Below are 16543 nucleotides of genomic sequence, written 5' to 3' on the forward strand. Positions count from 1 at the left end.
ATTTGGAATATTTAAACTTAGAAACAAAAAGTGAGGGTTTTACTCAAAGGAAAACCAAGGTTGGAAGAAGCAAGTCTAAAGCGTCCCATCATATAAATCACCCACCAGCTGATGAGTCAAGTATAAGTGTCCTGAAATGAGATTGGGTGGAAATGCTTTTATGGAAGAATTATCTTGCCAAGTCCCAAACATAAGATGAATAATTAGAGTTAGTTTATAGAAGTTAACACAGGTCTGAAATTGCATTTTCCAAGAGCAAAGTCTCAAAGCCCAAGGTCATTTTATCATTGTTACCTGCCAGGGTTTCACCTTTTATAAAATATTTTAGACCTGGTGCTGGGCACCATCTTTTTGACATCGGTCCTTCGGAGCCATAAGATACATGATGATGTGGATTCCTTTGACTTTCTCCTCACAGTGTGCCCGATTGGACACCATCGTCTCTAAATACCCTGCAGCTAACACGTACAGTATACCATCAGGTTTTGTTTCGAAGAAAGACTTCAGTAATTCCTGTTCCAGCATGTTCCAGTTGCCAAGCTTCGCGAAAGTTCTCAAATTTGAAACTCCCGCACCAAACCATTACAATGTAAGAACACTGCCTATGCTTCTTAAATATATATTGAATTAATGGTTTACTAAAATAAAAGAAAGGAAGGGGGGAGCTTTGGGGAATAGCATTTACTGCAATTGGTAAGCCAGTTAGCATTTGCTGACTACCCAATGGCTACATGAGGCTGGGCAAAACTCTCATAGGGAATTTGCAGAACCCAGAGAAAAATGTGCGCAACACGGAGGTCAGTATGGAGCAGTGGGAAGACCACTGCCCCGGAAAATACTTACTGCAATTACTCCTATCACGTAAGCTTTCTGGGACGGTTTTCTCATCTGTAACAATGACTATATTACGTACCACTTTATCTGCAGACACTATTATATTCTTACAGGGAAAAGAAACTTCTGTCTTTCCATATCAGAAAACTGGGTTTTTTAACAGCAGTGGTTCGCCATTTCCCATCACTTTGTAGTCACTGAGGCAGAATGGTGTGGTTAACAGGTAAGAGACAGACTCAGGTTCAAATCTCCACTCTGCCATTTTCTAACTGTGTATGGCTTTGGGCAAGTCTCTTAATCTTTCACGACTCAGTTTATTGATCTGTAACGTGGGGTTATATGTCTACTCCATGGTGTTAATGCAAACATTAAATGAGACAGTCTAGGCTGAGTGCTTGCCTAGCGCAATATCTGGTGCACGAGGACTCTACAATACATGAAAACTGGTAGAACTGTCTTTAGGGAAGCCCCGTTACCTCTTGAGTTTCAAATGTAAAAGGGAATTAATTATACTTGCCCTACAGGGTTATTATAAGAAGCATATGAGACTACAAATGTGAAAGCACTCTGAAATACCTAAGACATGAATTGTACATAAGGTAGTAATATTATTACGCCATAGTTAAGAATATTTTGGTCTTAGAATACTTCATTTTAAATTTCCTTTTTCTTTTATAATATTTATAAATAATATTTATTTTTCTGACTACAAAGATCCTGCCTACCTTCTACAATGAATCCAATTATAACACGTTCAAAGCAATATAAGTGCCTGCTAGGCCAGCACCGTCCAAAAGGAATAGCAGTATAACAGGAGCCACATACGTCATTTAAGTTTTCCTAGTAGCTACATTTAAAAGTAAAAAGAAACAGGTGAAATTAGTTTTAATTATATATTCTATTTAACCCAATATATTGCAATATCTAATCAATATAAAAATTATTAATTAGATGTTTTACATTCTTTCCCTCATATTAAGTCCTTAAAATTCAGTATAGGGCTTCCCTGGTGGCACAGTGGTTGAGAATCCGCCTGCCAATGCAGGGACACGGATTCGTGCCCCGGTCCGGGAAGATCCCGCATGCCGCGGAGCAACTGAGGCCGTGAGCCATGGCCGCTGAGCCTGCGCGTCCGGAGCCTGTGCTCCGCAACGGGAGAGGCCACAGCAGTGAGAGGCCCGCGTACCGCAAAAAAAACAAAAACCAAAAAACCAACCAGGGGCAATATTGTTCATATTCTCTTCCTCCCTTGGTCCCTCCCTTGGTTTTGGGATTATGCTGTCCACGGTACGCGTGCGTTTTCTACTTAATTATATCTGGGATTTGTTTTTTCCCATGGCAATACAATAAATCTGCTTCATTCTTTTTTAACCTGCCAGAGGAGCTGACTCTTCTTAGTCTAATGGTGAAATCTTCCAGTGACACACACACTCAGTGTATACAAAAATGCCCCCTTTTTCTGTTGCTTTTCTGTCTGGGCGAGGAATAAAGCTGAAGTAGTGTTTTGTCTACAGGAGGCTTTTTTCAGACCTGGAGAACAATGGTTGAGTCAACTGGCGAGGAGCAGAAATGCGGTAATCCTGTTAGCCACACTGTGCTTTGAGGCTGTCAAGACCTCTCTACCTTTGCTTACTGCGATCCCCCGCTTCTCTATTGGAAGCCCTTCCCTTGGTACCTGTTATTACTTCCTCTCTGGCATCCTGGCTCTTCTCCCCGTGTCCAGTAATTAGCCTGGTCCATCTGATCTTTTTGTTTGCCATCTCTGCAGGCAGTCTGGCCATTAGGACCCTGGGAAAAGCTAAATTCCTCCGCCTTTGTCAACACAAAATCAAAATGCCATCTGCATTTCTCGAGAAACATTTTTTTTGACAAAGGAGTAGCACAGAAAATCAAGCCATCCTGGCCCCAGCAAATAGTTTCACTCATTCAGTAAATATTCCAGCCATTGCAGGCACAATTTTTATTGCATCTTTTATCTAATGAATACAGGAGACTGACTGCAAATTAGCATTTAAAATATTTATGATTCATCATAAGAATGATCTCAGCGTTCTTTTTTTTTTTTTTTCCAAAATTATTTTTCGAGTTCTGAACTCACTGGACACTCTCTAATGTATATTGCATGGGTCAACGAAAATTCTAAATCTCTGGTCAGCCCTGAAAAGTCAAGACAGTGCTTACAAATCTGATCGTAATTTTAAGTTACACAATTTCTTTGTATGTCCTAAATCGCACAGGTATAGAAGGATTATTTGAGCAGTGAGGAATCAGGGTGGGGATATGTAGGACTAAGTGTTCCGAAAAGAATGAAAATCGTAGAAAAAATAATGAAAATAATTTGCCTATGTAACATTACACACTTTTTGAAAAAACAGATGATTTGTGTTGACCGGCTGTCCCCTACCCCCAACCCAACAGCACTCTGCCTCAAGTCGAGCAGGGATTATCTGATCCATTTTACAGATGAGAAAACTCAAATTCAGAGAAATTAATCCGTTTGAGCAGGATGCCCTGCCCTGTGTGCAGGGAGCAAGCCGGGAAGCCAGGTCCGCCGGCTGGTTCAGGGCACTGTCCTCTGTGTTGTGTTGGGTCGCCAGACAGTGGCTAGCGATGACAAACTCTTCCCCCACTCCAGCTGGGGTGAAGGTGAAGGCACAGCCAGTGTGACCTTTTCCACTCACGTCCGCTCATTTTCTGAAGACAGGTTTAAATTTGTTTGTTTTTTTTTTTACCCCAAAGTGCCCCTCGTCCAGACACAACAACAAGGACAAAGAAAGGCAAGACACTGAGCACACCGTGCTTATTTTCTCCCCCAGGCCTCTGTCTCTTGCTGCAAACAGACAAACAACATTTGTGCCCGAGCCGGGTTCATGTCCAAAACCCAGAGAGGACTTTTCACTATTACTAAAACAGGACCTGCCCCAGGTAAGCAGCTGCCTCGCGCTGGCCTTGACCTAAGGCTTCCTGTACCAGATCTGATCAGCAGGGCACCCATTCCTTCACAGGGAGTCTCTTTGGAAGGAGTTAGGCATTGGGGGAAGAGGGGGTGCAGGCAGGTATTGTACAAAGAGGAGAAGACTGGCTCCCCATTCAGGGGAAGAACGGCCGGCTCTGGAAATGGACCCCGGGGCGGCCTATCACGTTGGCCTGCCTTCCAGACCCAGCGCACCCGCTTTGGGCAGCCAGCTGGGGAGGGGCTTCTCATGCCAGAAGTGTGCCCATGCGCATACCCCAGGTGCCATCCCAGGCGCTGGGGGGAGGCGGGGCACACAATACGTCCTGATCCTTGGACACTCGGCTGCAATATTCCTTTCCTCCCATGCCTACAAAGCGGCTTCATCATCTATCTTCAAATCATGGGAAATAGCTCTGTTCACAGAGCGCCTACTCAATGCTAAGTTTTTCCACGCGGTCCTCACACATCTGTCCTCATAGGGCCACACTCTTAGTCCTGTGTTTCAGGTGAGGAAATGGAGGTCCAGAGAGTTGAAGCAACTTGCTCAGCGTCACACAGCTAATAAATGGCAGGCCTAAGCCCAGAGGTGTCTGACTGAGGAACCTCTTAACCCCGTCATCCCAGTGTGACTTCTGAAGCCTCCAGGATTCAGGAACACACAAGGGCTCACCTGCAGATGTTTTCCCTGCTGGGCTGGGGAAAGGCATTGCACCTGTTCTGTGCCCTCAGACCTCCTCCCCGCACCAGCCTTAGTGAAAATTTTCCAGAGGGGTCTGGTGACAGAGCAGTCCATACTCCAGGAGCACTGGTTAGTACTAGACCTTCCCAAACAGGTCCAGAAGACCCCCGAGGGAGCTCTGGGCCCCAGAGCCCAGAGGAGGAGCAGGGAGGGTTTACCTCTGCAATCATGCTTCTCGGATGGGGGTGTGGACAAAATCGCAGCGCATGTCAGATTTCAGCAAATCCAGATTAAAGTTGAGAAGATCAGTCTGAGGCTGAATAACAAAACCAGCCCTAATTAGGAGGCTAAGCCCTGCTAAAGCTCCCTGCCTTGCATCACCGCAGGCAAAACCCCACCTTGTTTGTTTATACAGGAGAACAAAGCCAGCATCCCTGGGGTTTGGCCAGAGGTTCCACCAGAGAGCCCCGGGAAGTGGGCAGCTCCTCCCTCTGGGAGGGTCCTGAGGGGCCCCTTGTAACACAGCAGGAAAGGGTGAGGTGGGCACCAGCATCTTTTAAGCTCCTACTGTGTGCCAGGAGCTTTCAAAACCCCATGGAGCGTTGCCTGGAACATATGTGCTCAGAGAGTGTGGGTTATTATTAATATTATTATATCCCCACTTTACAAGCAAAAATGATATATAGAAAGCAGGTGACTAGTCCAGGGTCCCACTGCTGGATTTGAATCCAGGCCCCCCCTACATCCAGCTCGATGCCTGGTGCCTTCAGGACTCTCCCCACATCCCCCAAATTTGCCAGGGGCCACAGCCTGGGGAATCTGCTTCTCTGAGAGAAACAGTCTGCTTTGACCTCTCAGAAAAATGCTGTGGTTTCTGCTTGTCCCCCTTGTGGGAAGAAACCAGATGTGGAGCCACGATTGGCATCCCTGCTGTGTTCCGCCCTCTCCGAGTGCCCGGGCTCAGGGGCTGAGGGCCGGGTCTGGTCTGCCTTCAGTTCTGAGCAAAATGCTCACCTTTACACATTGGCTGGCTGGATTTTCTAAAGTCTGGCTGCATCAAACACAAGGGCAAGCACTTCCCCAACATCCTCCTCTCTATTTCTCCTTAAAAACAAAAAAGTTATTAGATCATGGGGAAACAACTATGGTAAAGTGTCACTTGAAAAACGTGGGTGACACAATCGAATCCGCGCTGTGGACCCAACACCATGAGACAGCGTCCAGTGCACGACGGAAAGATCGGAGTAAATACAGCAGAGAGTTCAACCCTGGTTTATTCTGGGCCGTGAGAGCATGAATGCCTTTCCCCCTTGCTTCTGCTTTTTAACATTTTATACTCAAGCATTGCTTTAAACTATTTTTTTGGTAGGGGGAATAAAATTTAAAAATAAATATATGTATATGTAAAAAAACTCAGAAAGATAATTTGAGAGATAGATAGCAGTATTATAAATGCTGCTAACTGGACATCTGTTGTTTTTTTTTTTTAACTTAAGCATATATTGGGACCATCTTTTCATGTTATTAAAAATCCTCCTAGAACATCTTTTGTTAATGGATGCATAATATTCCATTATCTGGTGGTACCATCAGTTAAGGAACAAATGCCCTCTTGCTGGCATTTAGGTTGTTTTAAATGGATCAGTCATATAAATAGAGTGGGAGCAAACATCCTTATAGCTCACAACTTGTGTACAATCAAGATTATTTCCTTACATAAATTGCCTAACGTGAAATTGCTAAGTCGAAAGGTATGTAAAATATTTAAGGTTTTTGATATTTGTGACCAAACTGCCCTTCAGCACAGAGATAATTTATCCTCCTGCTTCTGTGAGAAATATGCTTTCCCTCACCTTTGCCATCATTGAGTATTACCATTTAAATAAAATCTTGCTAATACGTCCCATATTGTTGTTTTCAGTGCTTTTGCAATGAAAAAGTCGATTTTATTTTTTTTTTTAATTAACTTTACAGTGTTTAGAAAATTTGAAATATTTTTCCCACCCACAATGCCACCATTAATATAGTTTTTCCCACTTTTCTGGGTTCCCACCTATTTTTATTCACATGTGTCCATTTGCACATTGATGTCATAGTATATACAGTATAGACTGATAGGCTTTATTTTACTTTTCTCGCTCACCTTTATTTTTGAGAACATTGCCATAGGCTTCATGGCCTTTGCATTTACCACCCTCAGGGCTGATATTCCACCAGATTAGGCTGTTTTCCCATAACTGTGCCCTTGTACGTGGACCTTTGGGCTATTCATCGTTTCTCACACTGTAGCTACTGCTGTTGTGTACATCTTTAGGCTTAGAGCTTTTCCATTATGTTGACTAATTTCCTTAATTTCCAAGTAATAGGAAGCCAGGGTCAAAGTGTGCAGCATCTTGAAGGCCTTTGCCTAGTACTGCCGCCTTGCACCCCAAAATGCCTGCCCCCATTTACAGGGTTACTGGCTATTTAGGGTGAGACTGCTCCCTCTTTACCCCAGCTCGGATCATTCTCTTCTTCCTTAAAGCTTTGTGCACAGCCAAATTACTTATATTCTGACAGTTTCTTGAGACAAGGCATGGTGGGAAAGCATGGACCTTGGAGAAAGGTGGTTCTGGGTCCACATAGTAGGTGCTCAATAAATATTTGTTGATTGCATAATAGTTACTGACCACCTACCATGTGCCAGGAACCTAAAATGTTCTTTTTCTACCACAGCCTCCCAGTTGTTGGAAGAATTATTATCCTTAGTTTATGGAGGAGGAAGCTGGGCTTAGGCCCTGGTTAGATGAATGTCCTTTGGCAAATTACTGAATATCTCTGAGTCTATTTCCTCAAGTTTAGAATGGAGGTGCTAATACCCACCCTGCAGGGCTGCCGTGAGGATTAAATGAGCTACATATGTGATGCACGGACACATGTTCTCTAAATGGTGAGCGTTATTTTCAGTTATTCCAGGCCCCTTCTACTTGACCATCCTGGAGTGATACTGCCGTATAGTCATTAAATGTATTCTTACTGCTTTTTATTTATTTGAGAGGAGTTCTTTATTCTGTTTTAAAATTTCTTTCTGCTCAGGGCATTATAATGTCAACGAATCCCTTGTGAAGCAGTCGCCGAAGATATTAATGTCTTGTTTTAAATCAAAAACTGGCCGTGGATTAAAACTGACGTCGACAGGCCCAGGACCCGGTTATTACAACACAAAAGGTCACACCGAAGTTCAAAAAAAGACTCTTATCCCGTGAGTCCTGATCATCCTGATCTTTCTTCTGAAAGGTATTCTGGGGAAGGACCCGAACCTGGGGAGAAAAAGAAGGGGTGTCACAGCTTGGCAGACACAGGCTGAATTGCTCTACTGGGGCCCTTGCTGACACATAGCAGGTGCTCAAGAAATACTTGTTGAATACGTAGTATTTATTGAGTAACTACTGTATGCCAGGAACTTAACATCTTCTTCAATGATCATGACGACTCTATTGTAGGAATGATTATGATTATTCTTACTTCATAGAGGAGGAAGCCAGGCCTCAGCGAGGCTGAAAGACTTGCGTTAAGTCCACACAGCTAACTTGAGATGCACCTGGGACTTAGGCTCAGGACCGTTTGGATCTTCCAACATTCCCCATGACGCTGTACTCTCCTGGTGCTGATATTATTCTATTTTTATAATATAAAATCTCCACTGGCATGGCAGGATATACGAAAGTGGTGAAACTCTCATAGCTTTGTACTGATAGGTTAAAAGCCTAGACTTTGGAGTTGGTCAGACCTGCTAGATTTGAATGTCAGCTCTGCTATATTCATGCTGTGTGACCATCAGCACTGTGCTAACCCCTCTGAGCCTGCATGCCCTCGATTGTAAAGTGGGGATAATTTATCTGAAAGTTGCTTTCTGATTTAAAAAATATATTTGATATAGTAGGTACAAATAGTGAGTCAATAACACAAATTTTAAAAGACAGGGATTTGTGTTACTGTTTTTAGTCTCCTGTACATTTAATGTTACTTTCACCTCAGAGGCTCAGATAGTCACAGGGCTTAATATTCCTCAAATGGGTCTAGAACTTCTAGATCTAAGTGCCATTAAGGTCAGCCGTCCTGTCACTCTCAACAGGATGGGCTTTTGGGAGGGCTGACCAGCAGGGCTGAGACTAAGGGTATAGCCACCTGGGAGCCTCCAGAGAGGTCAGGCAGCTGGCTGGGCGCCTAGCCACAGGGGGTCAGAAGGCTGGGTGGCCCGGGGAGGCTGGCAACACTGGGTCTACTCAGACCATCAGCCCAGGGCAAGGGGTCAGGGGTAAGGGAGAGGAGCAAGACATGAGCCTGCTGGGTCCAACCCAGGACCTGGGGAAGGGATTCAGACCTCAGATGGAGTCCACCAGCTGAGTCCCTTCTGCCCTTCGGATCTGGGGTTCTGCAGGTTGACCCTTCATAGGCTGCAGGACTCGGGACTGGGGCGGGAAAGTCTCCAGGAACAGGCTCTCTCCAAACGTCAGGAACTTCCTGCCTCTGGGTTGGCTTGGGCACCACTACACACAACCTTTCCCTATGCTGCCCCCAAATGGAGTGGGAGAGAGGACGGGCTTTGGGGTTAGCAGACCTGAGTGAGAATCACAGCTCTGTCTCTAGCAGAGACTTCTCCTCCCTGAGCCTCCATGTTTCCATGTGTTAAGTGGAGATAAGAACCTTATCTCATGGGGGTTCTGTGAGGATTAGAGGAGAAAGAGCTTGAGAATAGCTCTCACTCTTCTTATTACAGCAGCTATTATTCTATATCCTAGAGAGGATATGTGACGGTAGAGGATGCAGCTGTTTTGCAGCATGGAGGCTCAAGCCCCCACCCTGACTCTGGAAGCTTCTTCAGGGAAACGATGAGAGGAGAGTGAGGAACACTCGGTGTTTAACCGCTTTCCCCAGAGCAGTGTCATTTGGCCTGCATCCCAGTTTGGACGAGTGGTTTGAAATAGCCTCACTTTATGGCATTTGCATCTGTCAGTCAGCAGGCCCTGGAGGTTTCTGGTGCTGTGCTGAGGGCTATGGGGGAGCTCACGTGGACAGAGCACCATCCATACCTTCAGGCTCACCTGGCAACAACTCCAGAGCAAGGCAGAGGAACGTGCCACAAAACGCCGGATCGTGTGGGCCCCAAGGTTGCATGACCGCACACACCCCACCAAGGGCGCCAGCTTTCTGATGGGAGCAGTGCAGTAGTGCTGGTGTGTCTGGGGGTATCTGGGGCGCACTGGCTCTCCGTGATGCTTCGTGAATGGTGGATCCTCGGTTAATAAACCTATAGGAAGCACTGCATACAATCCCTCTGGCCCTGGGTGCATCACAGTATACATGAGCTTATTAAAGGCTCTGAGAAGGCCCGCAGTAAAGAGGCCTGTCAAACCCAGTGTGTCTTAAACTCGGGTTCACCCTGGTGAGTGGACGGTGCCCCAGCCCCCACGGCAGGTTCTGTGGTCTGGGGCTGCTCTCAGTGCCTCCCTGGGCCTTTGTTTCTCCATGTGTGAAAAGAGGGGAGATCTTTCCATTTCTCACACTCCGTGACCCCAGCTTTGCTCACCATGTCACTTCGGAGAGCATACGGAGGCAGTGGATACGGGGCCAGGCAGGACCCACAGAGGAAGTCCAGTATATATTGTGGAGTTGACATGGAAAGGATGAAGTTGAGAAATCTGTAATTTCATTTAAAAGCCAAGAGATAAAACTAAAGTGTGCTGTTGGTTATTCCAAAATAGCATCCATCTGTTTATGTGGGATGATGGAGAAACGGATGTAATATAAAGAAAAGATACAGCTGAATATGATAGTATTGAAGGAGTATCCAAACTCCAGTCTCTCAAATTCAAACTCTGTTTCCTTTCCTGTGACCCTGGAGGGAAGAGAGAGGCAGGAGCACCTGAGGGCCCATCCTGGGGTTGTCAGGCCCCGGAGAAGGTCTGCGTTGTTTCCTCCCCATCGATAAGTTGAGACTCTGTCTACATCAAGCCTAATCATACTCAGATCTCCGGGGGCTGCATGGGGCAGTGGTGGAGAATCTGAGAATCATCACAGTGTTTCTCTTGTGGAAGCACGGGCTGCCTAGGTGTCACACGCATGGGACAGGATGTGAGGCCTGCCCTTGTTTCTCTTGCTTGGAAGTGTGTGGCTCCCCACTCATGGGCGGGGTTCCAGTTTGCAAAGATGATATTTCGGCACTGCTTTCTTCAGGATGCAGGGAGAACGAGGGAGATGTTAATTCTCGCTGGGGTCGCTGGTGCTGTGTTACCGACCCCTGCTGGCCTCCTGAGCTGGGAACCGGCTGCAGAGGCCTTGGCACCGAGGGCATAAGCACAGGCAGGGAGTCAGGCGGCTGAAACTCCCGCCTTCCCCTCTCACCAGCCCTGGGAGGCTGGGGGTAGGGGCGGGCGGTGGGGGGGGTCACTTAACTCCCTGGGAATTCAAATTCATCCTCTGTGAGTTGGGGCAAGCACACTTTACAGCAGGCTTGCAAGGATAAAAAACGATGACCCACCTATAACTCATCAGGTCTGGCAAACTGTAAGCTTTTGACGTGTGTGATTTGTACTTTCATGGAAACGTGTGAGCGAGAGCCCTCTGCACTCACCTGATGTTTCTTGAGTGGCCCTGCAGCACGGATGCCGTGAGGGGCTGTAGGGTCGTTGGCGTGGCCATTTCTGGGCTCCTCAGCTGAAGAACACGTCACAGAGTGTCTCTTTGTTATGGCCACGTTGCTGACTCAAAAGCTAAGAGGATTTGCCAGCTTCCGGGGGTCTTTGGAGGAGGCTATCAGCCAGGGTTTCACTTCTGTAGGTCTTCAGCATCCGTCACAGTGATGACTCAATGGATCAGGGTGAGTCAGGGGAAGGGCTTTTGGAGATCAGAATACTTCCTCCTAGGTGCTGCCTTCCAACTCACGCCGGCAGGGAGGTGAAACACCCACTGACATCTTTCTAACCCTTGATCTGCTTCCTGGAGTTTTTAAACCACTGGTTTTGCTCAGACACGCTGTCCTGTCACAGCCAGAGCCGGAGAATCAAGCCCCATCGGCCCCACTCCAATTTGGGTAATTACGTTGGACCCACCTAAAGTTCCCCTGGGATTTTCAATTAGCTATGGGATGCTTCTTCCCAAGCAGCTGTAATCTGTCACCCACTCCCCTGTTAAACAGATACCGCATTCCACCCCAGAGGCAATCGGCTGCCCTTTAATGATGAGAAAAAAATTGCCCCTTTATCCCTCCCGACCCTGGGAATCCCTGAGGCCGAGTGAATCTGTGCCTGGGAGTGTCCCGAGGGTCTCGGATGCCCTCCCCGAGTGACCTGCTGAGTCCTCTGAGACATTCATTATTCTTTGGTGATTTGCAAACAGCTCACACTGGAAGCTGCAAACACAACTTAATCCAGCTGTGGCCAACTCCGAGCCTTTGACAGATGTTTTTTTTCCACGGGGCAGGACCAGGTTGGCTTTTAAAACTGGGCGATGAGGCTCATAAAAGCCCTGGTTACAATGCACTGTGGCTGCCCTGGGTTTGATTCAGTCTGACCTCAGTGATTTGCCCAGCCCCATGATGACATGGAAGGACCAGCCCCGGATGATGATAAAACTGTCAGGTGGGGTTCAGATGCCTGGGCTCCCCTACTTGCTTCAACCCGTGTGCTTCTCTCTGCAGTTAGGCAAATGTCCTCGGGAATAGGGACCAGGGCCTCAGTGATGGATAAGACACCATCCCCTGCATTAAGAGCTAGGCAAGTGAAAAGCATAGAAAAGTAATGTGTCTTGTGCAGAGAAGAGAAGAATGGCTACAATGTATTGAGGGGCCAGCTTCCGGCTGCTCAGTGTTTTCACAGACTTTCTACAGCGTCATCTTCCAACTCTCCCACGGGTCAGGATTGTTACATAGAGTTTACAGGGGATGCAGACTCTCCCCGTGGTAGAGCAGAGGGTGGAATCCAGGTCCATCTGACTCCAAAACCCGTGCTCCTCTATGGAGCCCAGGAAGGGAGGCGGGCAAGGGGGAGGATTGTGGCCGGGGGAGTTTCCCTGGAGGAGGTGAGAAGCAAAGAGGGAATCAGAGCTGGCAGGGAAAGGAGGTGCTCCTGGCAAAAGGAACAGCACAGCTAAGGCATGGAGTCGTTGGACAACGCTGTGCTGGGTATTTCTGGTCATTTCTTGTTTTTTCTTTTGGCCGCACAGGGTAGCTTGTGGGATCTCAGTTCCCCGACCAGGGATCGAACCCGGGCCCACAGCACTGAAAGCGTGGAGTCCTAACCACTGGACCGCCAGGGAAGTCCCTGTGCTGGGTGTTTCTGGGAGGTGACCTGGGAGTTAGGCTGCACTGACAGGCCGCTGGTAGGAGTTTTCCTTTAGCTCCTCCTCAGGGCCTGTAACGGGGGTTGGTGGGAAACCCAAGCGAACAACCCAGAATTCACGGGTGGAAGGAGGCTCGAAGGCGGTCCAGGGGCTTAGCCTCTGGCTCCTTGTGCCCCAATCCCGGCCCCATGGAGCACGGCTTGTCCCTCTTCCAGGCTTTTGCCCCTGCTGTTTCCTCTGTGGGAAATGCCCCCATCTCCACCTTTTCTACCCAAAGAATTCCTGCTTACCTTTCAGAGCAAATGTTACCTCTTCTAGGGTAGATTTCTGGATTCACCCAGTTGGAATTAGTCTCTCTCACCTCTATTCTAACATTTCATGTTAAAAAAAAAAAAAAAAATGGTACCAGCAAATCTTCATAACAACCCTGGGAGGCAGGTATTATTATCCACCGTTTTACAGATAAAGAAACTGAGGCTGAGGGAGATTAAGAGACTTTTCTAAGGATGCACAGCTGGTGGGTGGGGAAGCGGAGATTCAAACTCAAGTCTGTCTGAGTGCAAAGCCTGTAAGTTGTCACTGGTCATGATTGTCACTGGCAGTGGATTGTCAGGCCCTCCGGGGCATTCAGGGTCTGTGTCTTTAGCACAGAACAGTCTGGACTCCCCAGAGTGCCTGGCAAAGAGCCGCACACGGGGCTGACGCTGTCCGAAGATCCAGGGAGCTGAGTTGGTGGGGCAAAACCTCTCCTGGGCGTGTGGATGGAGGGGAGGGTGAGGGACCTGTCTCACTCACTCTCAGCAAGAATCTGGTGAGACGCTGACCCCCGCCTGCCCAACTCCCTGCAGGCTGTCCCTGGTCAGGAGAGTAGACATCTCACAGTTTCCTCAAAGACTCAGGGCGACGCGGACCCATGGAGTAGCCTCATGCGGTGGTTGGCTCATTTCACCTCTAACTTCCAGGAATCAAGCCTGTCTCTTAATGATCAAATTTCTGAGGGTGCTCTGAAGGGGTGATGCAGCCGGAACAAGGAGACACCAGCTTTTATTTGTAAGGGGAGAGTGCTGGATCACACACTGTAACCAGTTCTTCCACGCAGACTGGGGAGAAAGAAAGGAGGCCACGTTTTTCCCCCTTTTCCTGTGGGCACCTTTATCCTAAATATACACATCCAAGCCAGCTGTTCCTCCATCCCAAGATGTGAGCCTCTAGCAGGTTTACGATGGCTGCCAGCAGCCTCCGCTGGCAGTGCGAGTGTCCACCCTGCCCCAGGGTAACTCTGGAGGGAGGCCCCCTAACCTCACTTTCCTGAGGCTCCGTTGCCCGTCCAGGCAGCGGACGGTGGTGCTGCAAGGGATCGTAGTAATAACACAACTGCTTTGACTGAGCACTTACTGTGTTCGGACGCTCTGCTAGGCACCTTACATAGCTTTTCTCCGGTCGTCAACCCGCATATAAGGACTGAGTGTTACTGCTCCTTGTTGCCAGGAACAGAGAGGTCCAGGGACTTGGCTGCCTGGTATTCAGACTCAGGTCTGTGTGACTCTAAAACTCGAAAATTCTCCTCTGCCACAATGCCCTCCCCATCTTGCTAGTCACCAAGACTTGAGTTCCAGTGCTGGCATTACCACGAACGTGCTCTGTGACATTGGGTGACTCACTTTCTGTCTCTGTGCACCGACTTCTTAAGCAAAATAAAGATGTTGGATAAGACATCTCTAGGTCTCCTCTAGCTCTCCGAGTCTAAGAATGCCTCTGCTTCAGAAGGTGTTGGCCAAGGGGCAGCAGAGTTCCGGTGGCTGGGCATCCCCAGTTCGCCCCTCTGTTTGGATGGGTTGGCTTTGAGCTGTGGTGAGTCTCCTGGGGCCATTCAAGGCTCTGAGAAAGCTCTCTTTCATTTTGGTGAGAGACCTTAGAAGAAGCTTCAGCTGTGAGGCAGAGGTGGGCAGCCTTTCTATTGCGTGGCCAGGAGGGTAGGGCATTTCCCGTTAACAGTCCCAGGATTCCTGGGCAACTCAGCGGATCTCTCTGAATCAAGGCCAGATGGGAGGTCACAGCTGGAAGGGACCTCAGAGGTCGTCATGTCCAACCCCCTCATTTTACAGATGGGGAGACTGAGTCCCAGATTGAATTAGTAACAGAGTGAGGGCTCGAGTACGGGTTCTCTCTTTCATTTATTCTCTCAATAACAGGCTTATTAAAAGGCTCCCTTTCCTGAAGGGGGCAAGACAGACCTGAAAACAACTGCAATCTAAGTGGTGATCGTTATTCAGAGGTCTCTTGATTTCCAACCCAGTATTTTTCCACTCCTACATCCTGCCTTGCCAAAAAGATGTTTAATAAGTTTCTGAGATGTCAGTGCTAGAATGGCCTCTAAAGATCTGCTCGTCTCGGGATGGCAAATCCTTGGAATCTGGGATGCCTCTTCCCATTTCCTGGCCATGGCAGACATCACAAGTGGCTCACCAATGCTCTTCCCATAGAGCCCAAACGAGGCCTCAGTTCTTTACATGGAGCTCCAGCCAGGCACTACCAAGCGATCAGAGTTGGCACATGGCATCGATGCCTTCTGCCATTCCTGATTAGCTCGACGACATCCGTCATCCACAACGACAAACGTACTGAGCTCTCACTGTGTGCTGGGCCCTGTCCTGACTACCGTGTTTTAGGTGTGTCATCTCCTTTAACCCTGAAAACAAGCCTACAGGGTCGGTACCGTTATGATTGCCCTTGTGCAGGCGAGAAGACTGGGGTCCAGGGTCCCCAGATCACTAGCAGTGGAGCCGGAAGAAGAAATAGGTCTCCCAGTGCCTCATCCAGTCCTCTTGCAAATGGCTGGGCACTGGGCAGGTCCTGGCTATGTCGCAAAACTGCCATTTCTCCAATAGACTGATTTAGTGACATCTTCCCATTTTTGTCTTTTCTGAAGGAGAAACCCCATCCTAAATTTCTCTGCCCAGCCTTTGCCTCTGCCCCCGAAGCCGCCTCTTCCAGGCCCCGGGCAGTATGAGATCGTGGACTACAGGGGGCCCCCCAAGCACTTCATCTCCAGTGCATCCTTCGTGTCCAACACCAGCCGGTGGACAGTGGCGCCGTCCCAGCCAGGCCTGCCCGGCCCGCCCGGCCCAGGTCAGAGGATTGCTTTCAGTGATTGTAAAAACCAAACCTGGAATTGTTTGTCATTCCTGGGCCATCAAATACCACTGATTTATAGGCTGTTTGCCAAACAGTTTACAGGGGTTAGAGTGGATCTAGAAGACTTTTCAGCTTACACTTTCAGAGTATGAAAGGTGGGTTTTTGTGTTTTTTTTTTTAATTTATTTTTTTAAGGTGAAAGGGCTCTTAGAGATGATCCAGGTCAGGGATTTATAACTGAGGACTACGAACGTTTCAAGAGACACAAAGCTGGGCTCCAGGGGGTCTGTGACCCTGAAATTGTCTGCAGATTAGGAGCACGCAGATATTATTTTCTGGGGAAAAGAGCCATAGCTTTTGTCTAAAAAGTTCATGTTCCTTGTCATGAAGAGATTAGTGGTAGGACGGGAATAAAACACAGACCTACTAGAGCATGGACTTGAGGACATGGGGAGGGGGAAGGGTAAGCTGTGACGAAGTGAGAGAGTGGCAGGGACATATATGCACTACCAAATGTAAATTAGATAGCTAGTGGGAAGCTGCCGCATAGCACAGGGAGATCACCTCTGTGCTTTGTGACCACGAGAGGGGTGGGATAGGGACGGTGGGAGGGAGGGAGA

At 48.0% G+C, this 16543-nt stretch overlaps 1 protein-coding gene across 3 annotated transcripts in view; it reads left to right on the forward strand.

Annotated features, from left to right (window-relative positions):
* Nucleotides 1–409: 409 nt before the first annotated feature.
* STPG1 (sperm tail PG-rich repeat containing 1) overlaps nucleotides 410–16543 on the forward strand; it is a 17933-nt gene continuing 1799 nt past the window's right edge. Inside the window, exons 1-4 of one of the 3 annotated variants that reach the window (XM_055083497.1) lie at nucleotides 410–589; nucleotides 3651–3759; nucleotides 7545–7710; nucleotides 15718–15917. In XM_055083497.1, the coding sequence (XP_054939472.1) occupies nucleotides 524–589; nucleotides 3651–3759; nucleotides 7545–7710; nucleotides 15718–15917 (541 nt within the window). In that variant the 5' untranslated portion in view covers nucleotides 410–523. Of the gene's footprint in view, nucleotides 590–3573; nucleotides 3760–7544; nucleotides 7711–15717; nucleotides 15918–16543 lie in introns of all 3 variants that reach the window. The other 2 variants (XM_028486835.2, XM_055083496.1) reach the window with 2 other exon arrangements.

The sequence above is a fragment of the Physeter macrocephalus genome, unplaced genomic scaffold (genome assembly GCF_002837175.3).
Source record: "Physeter macrocephalus isolate SW-GA unplaced genomic scaffold, ASM283717v5 random_1210, whole genome shotgun sequence".
In the NCBI taxonomy this organism is placed as follows: Eukaryota; Metazoa; Chordata; class Mammalia; order Artiodactyla; family Physeteridae; genus Physeter; species Physeter macrocephalus.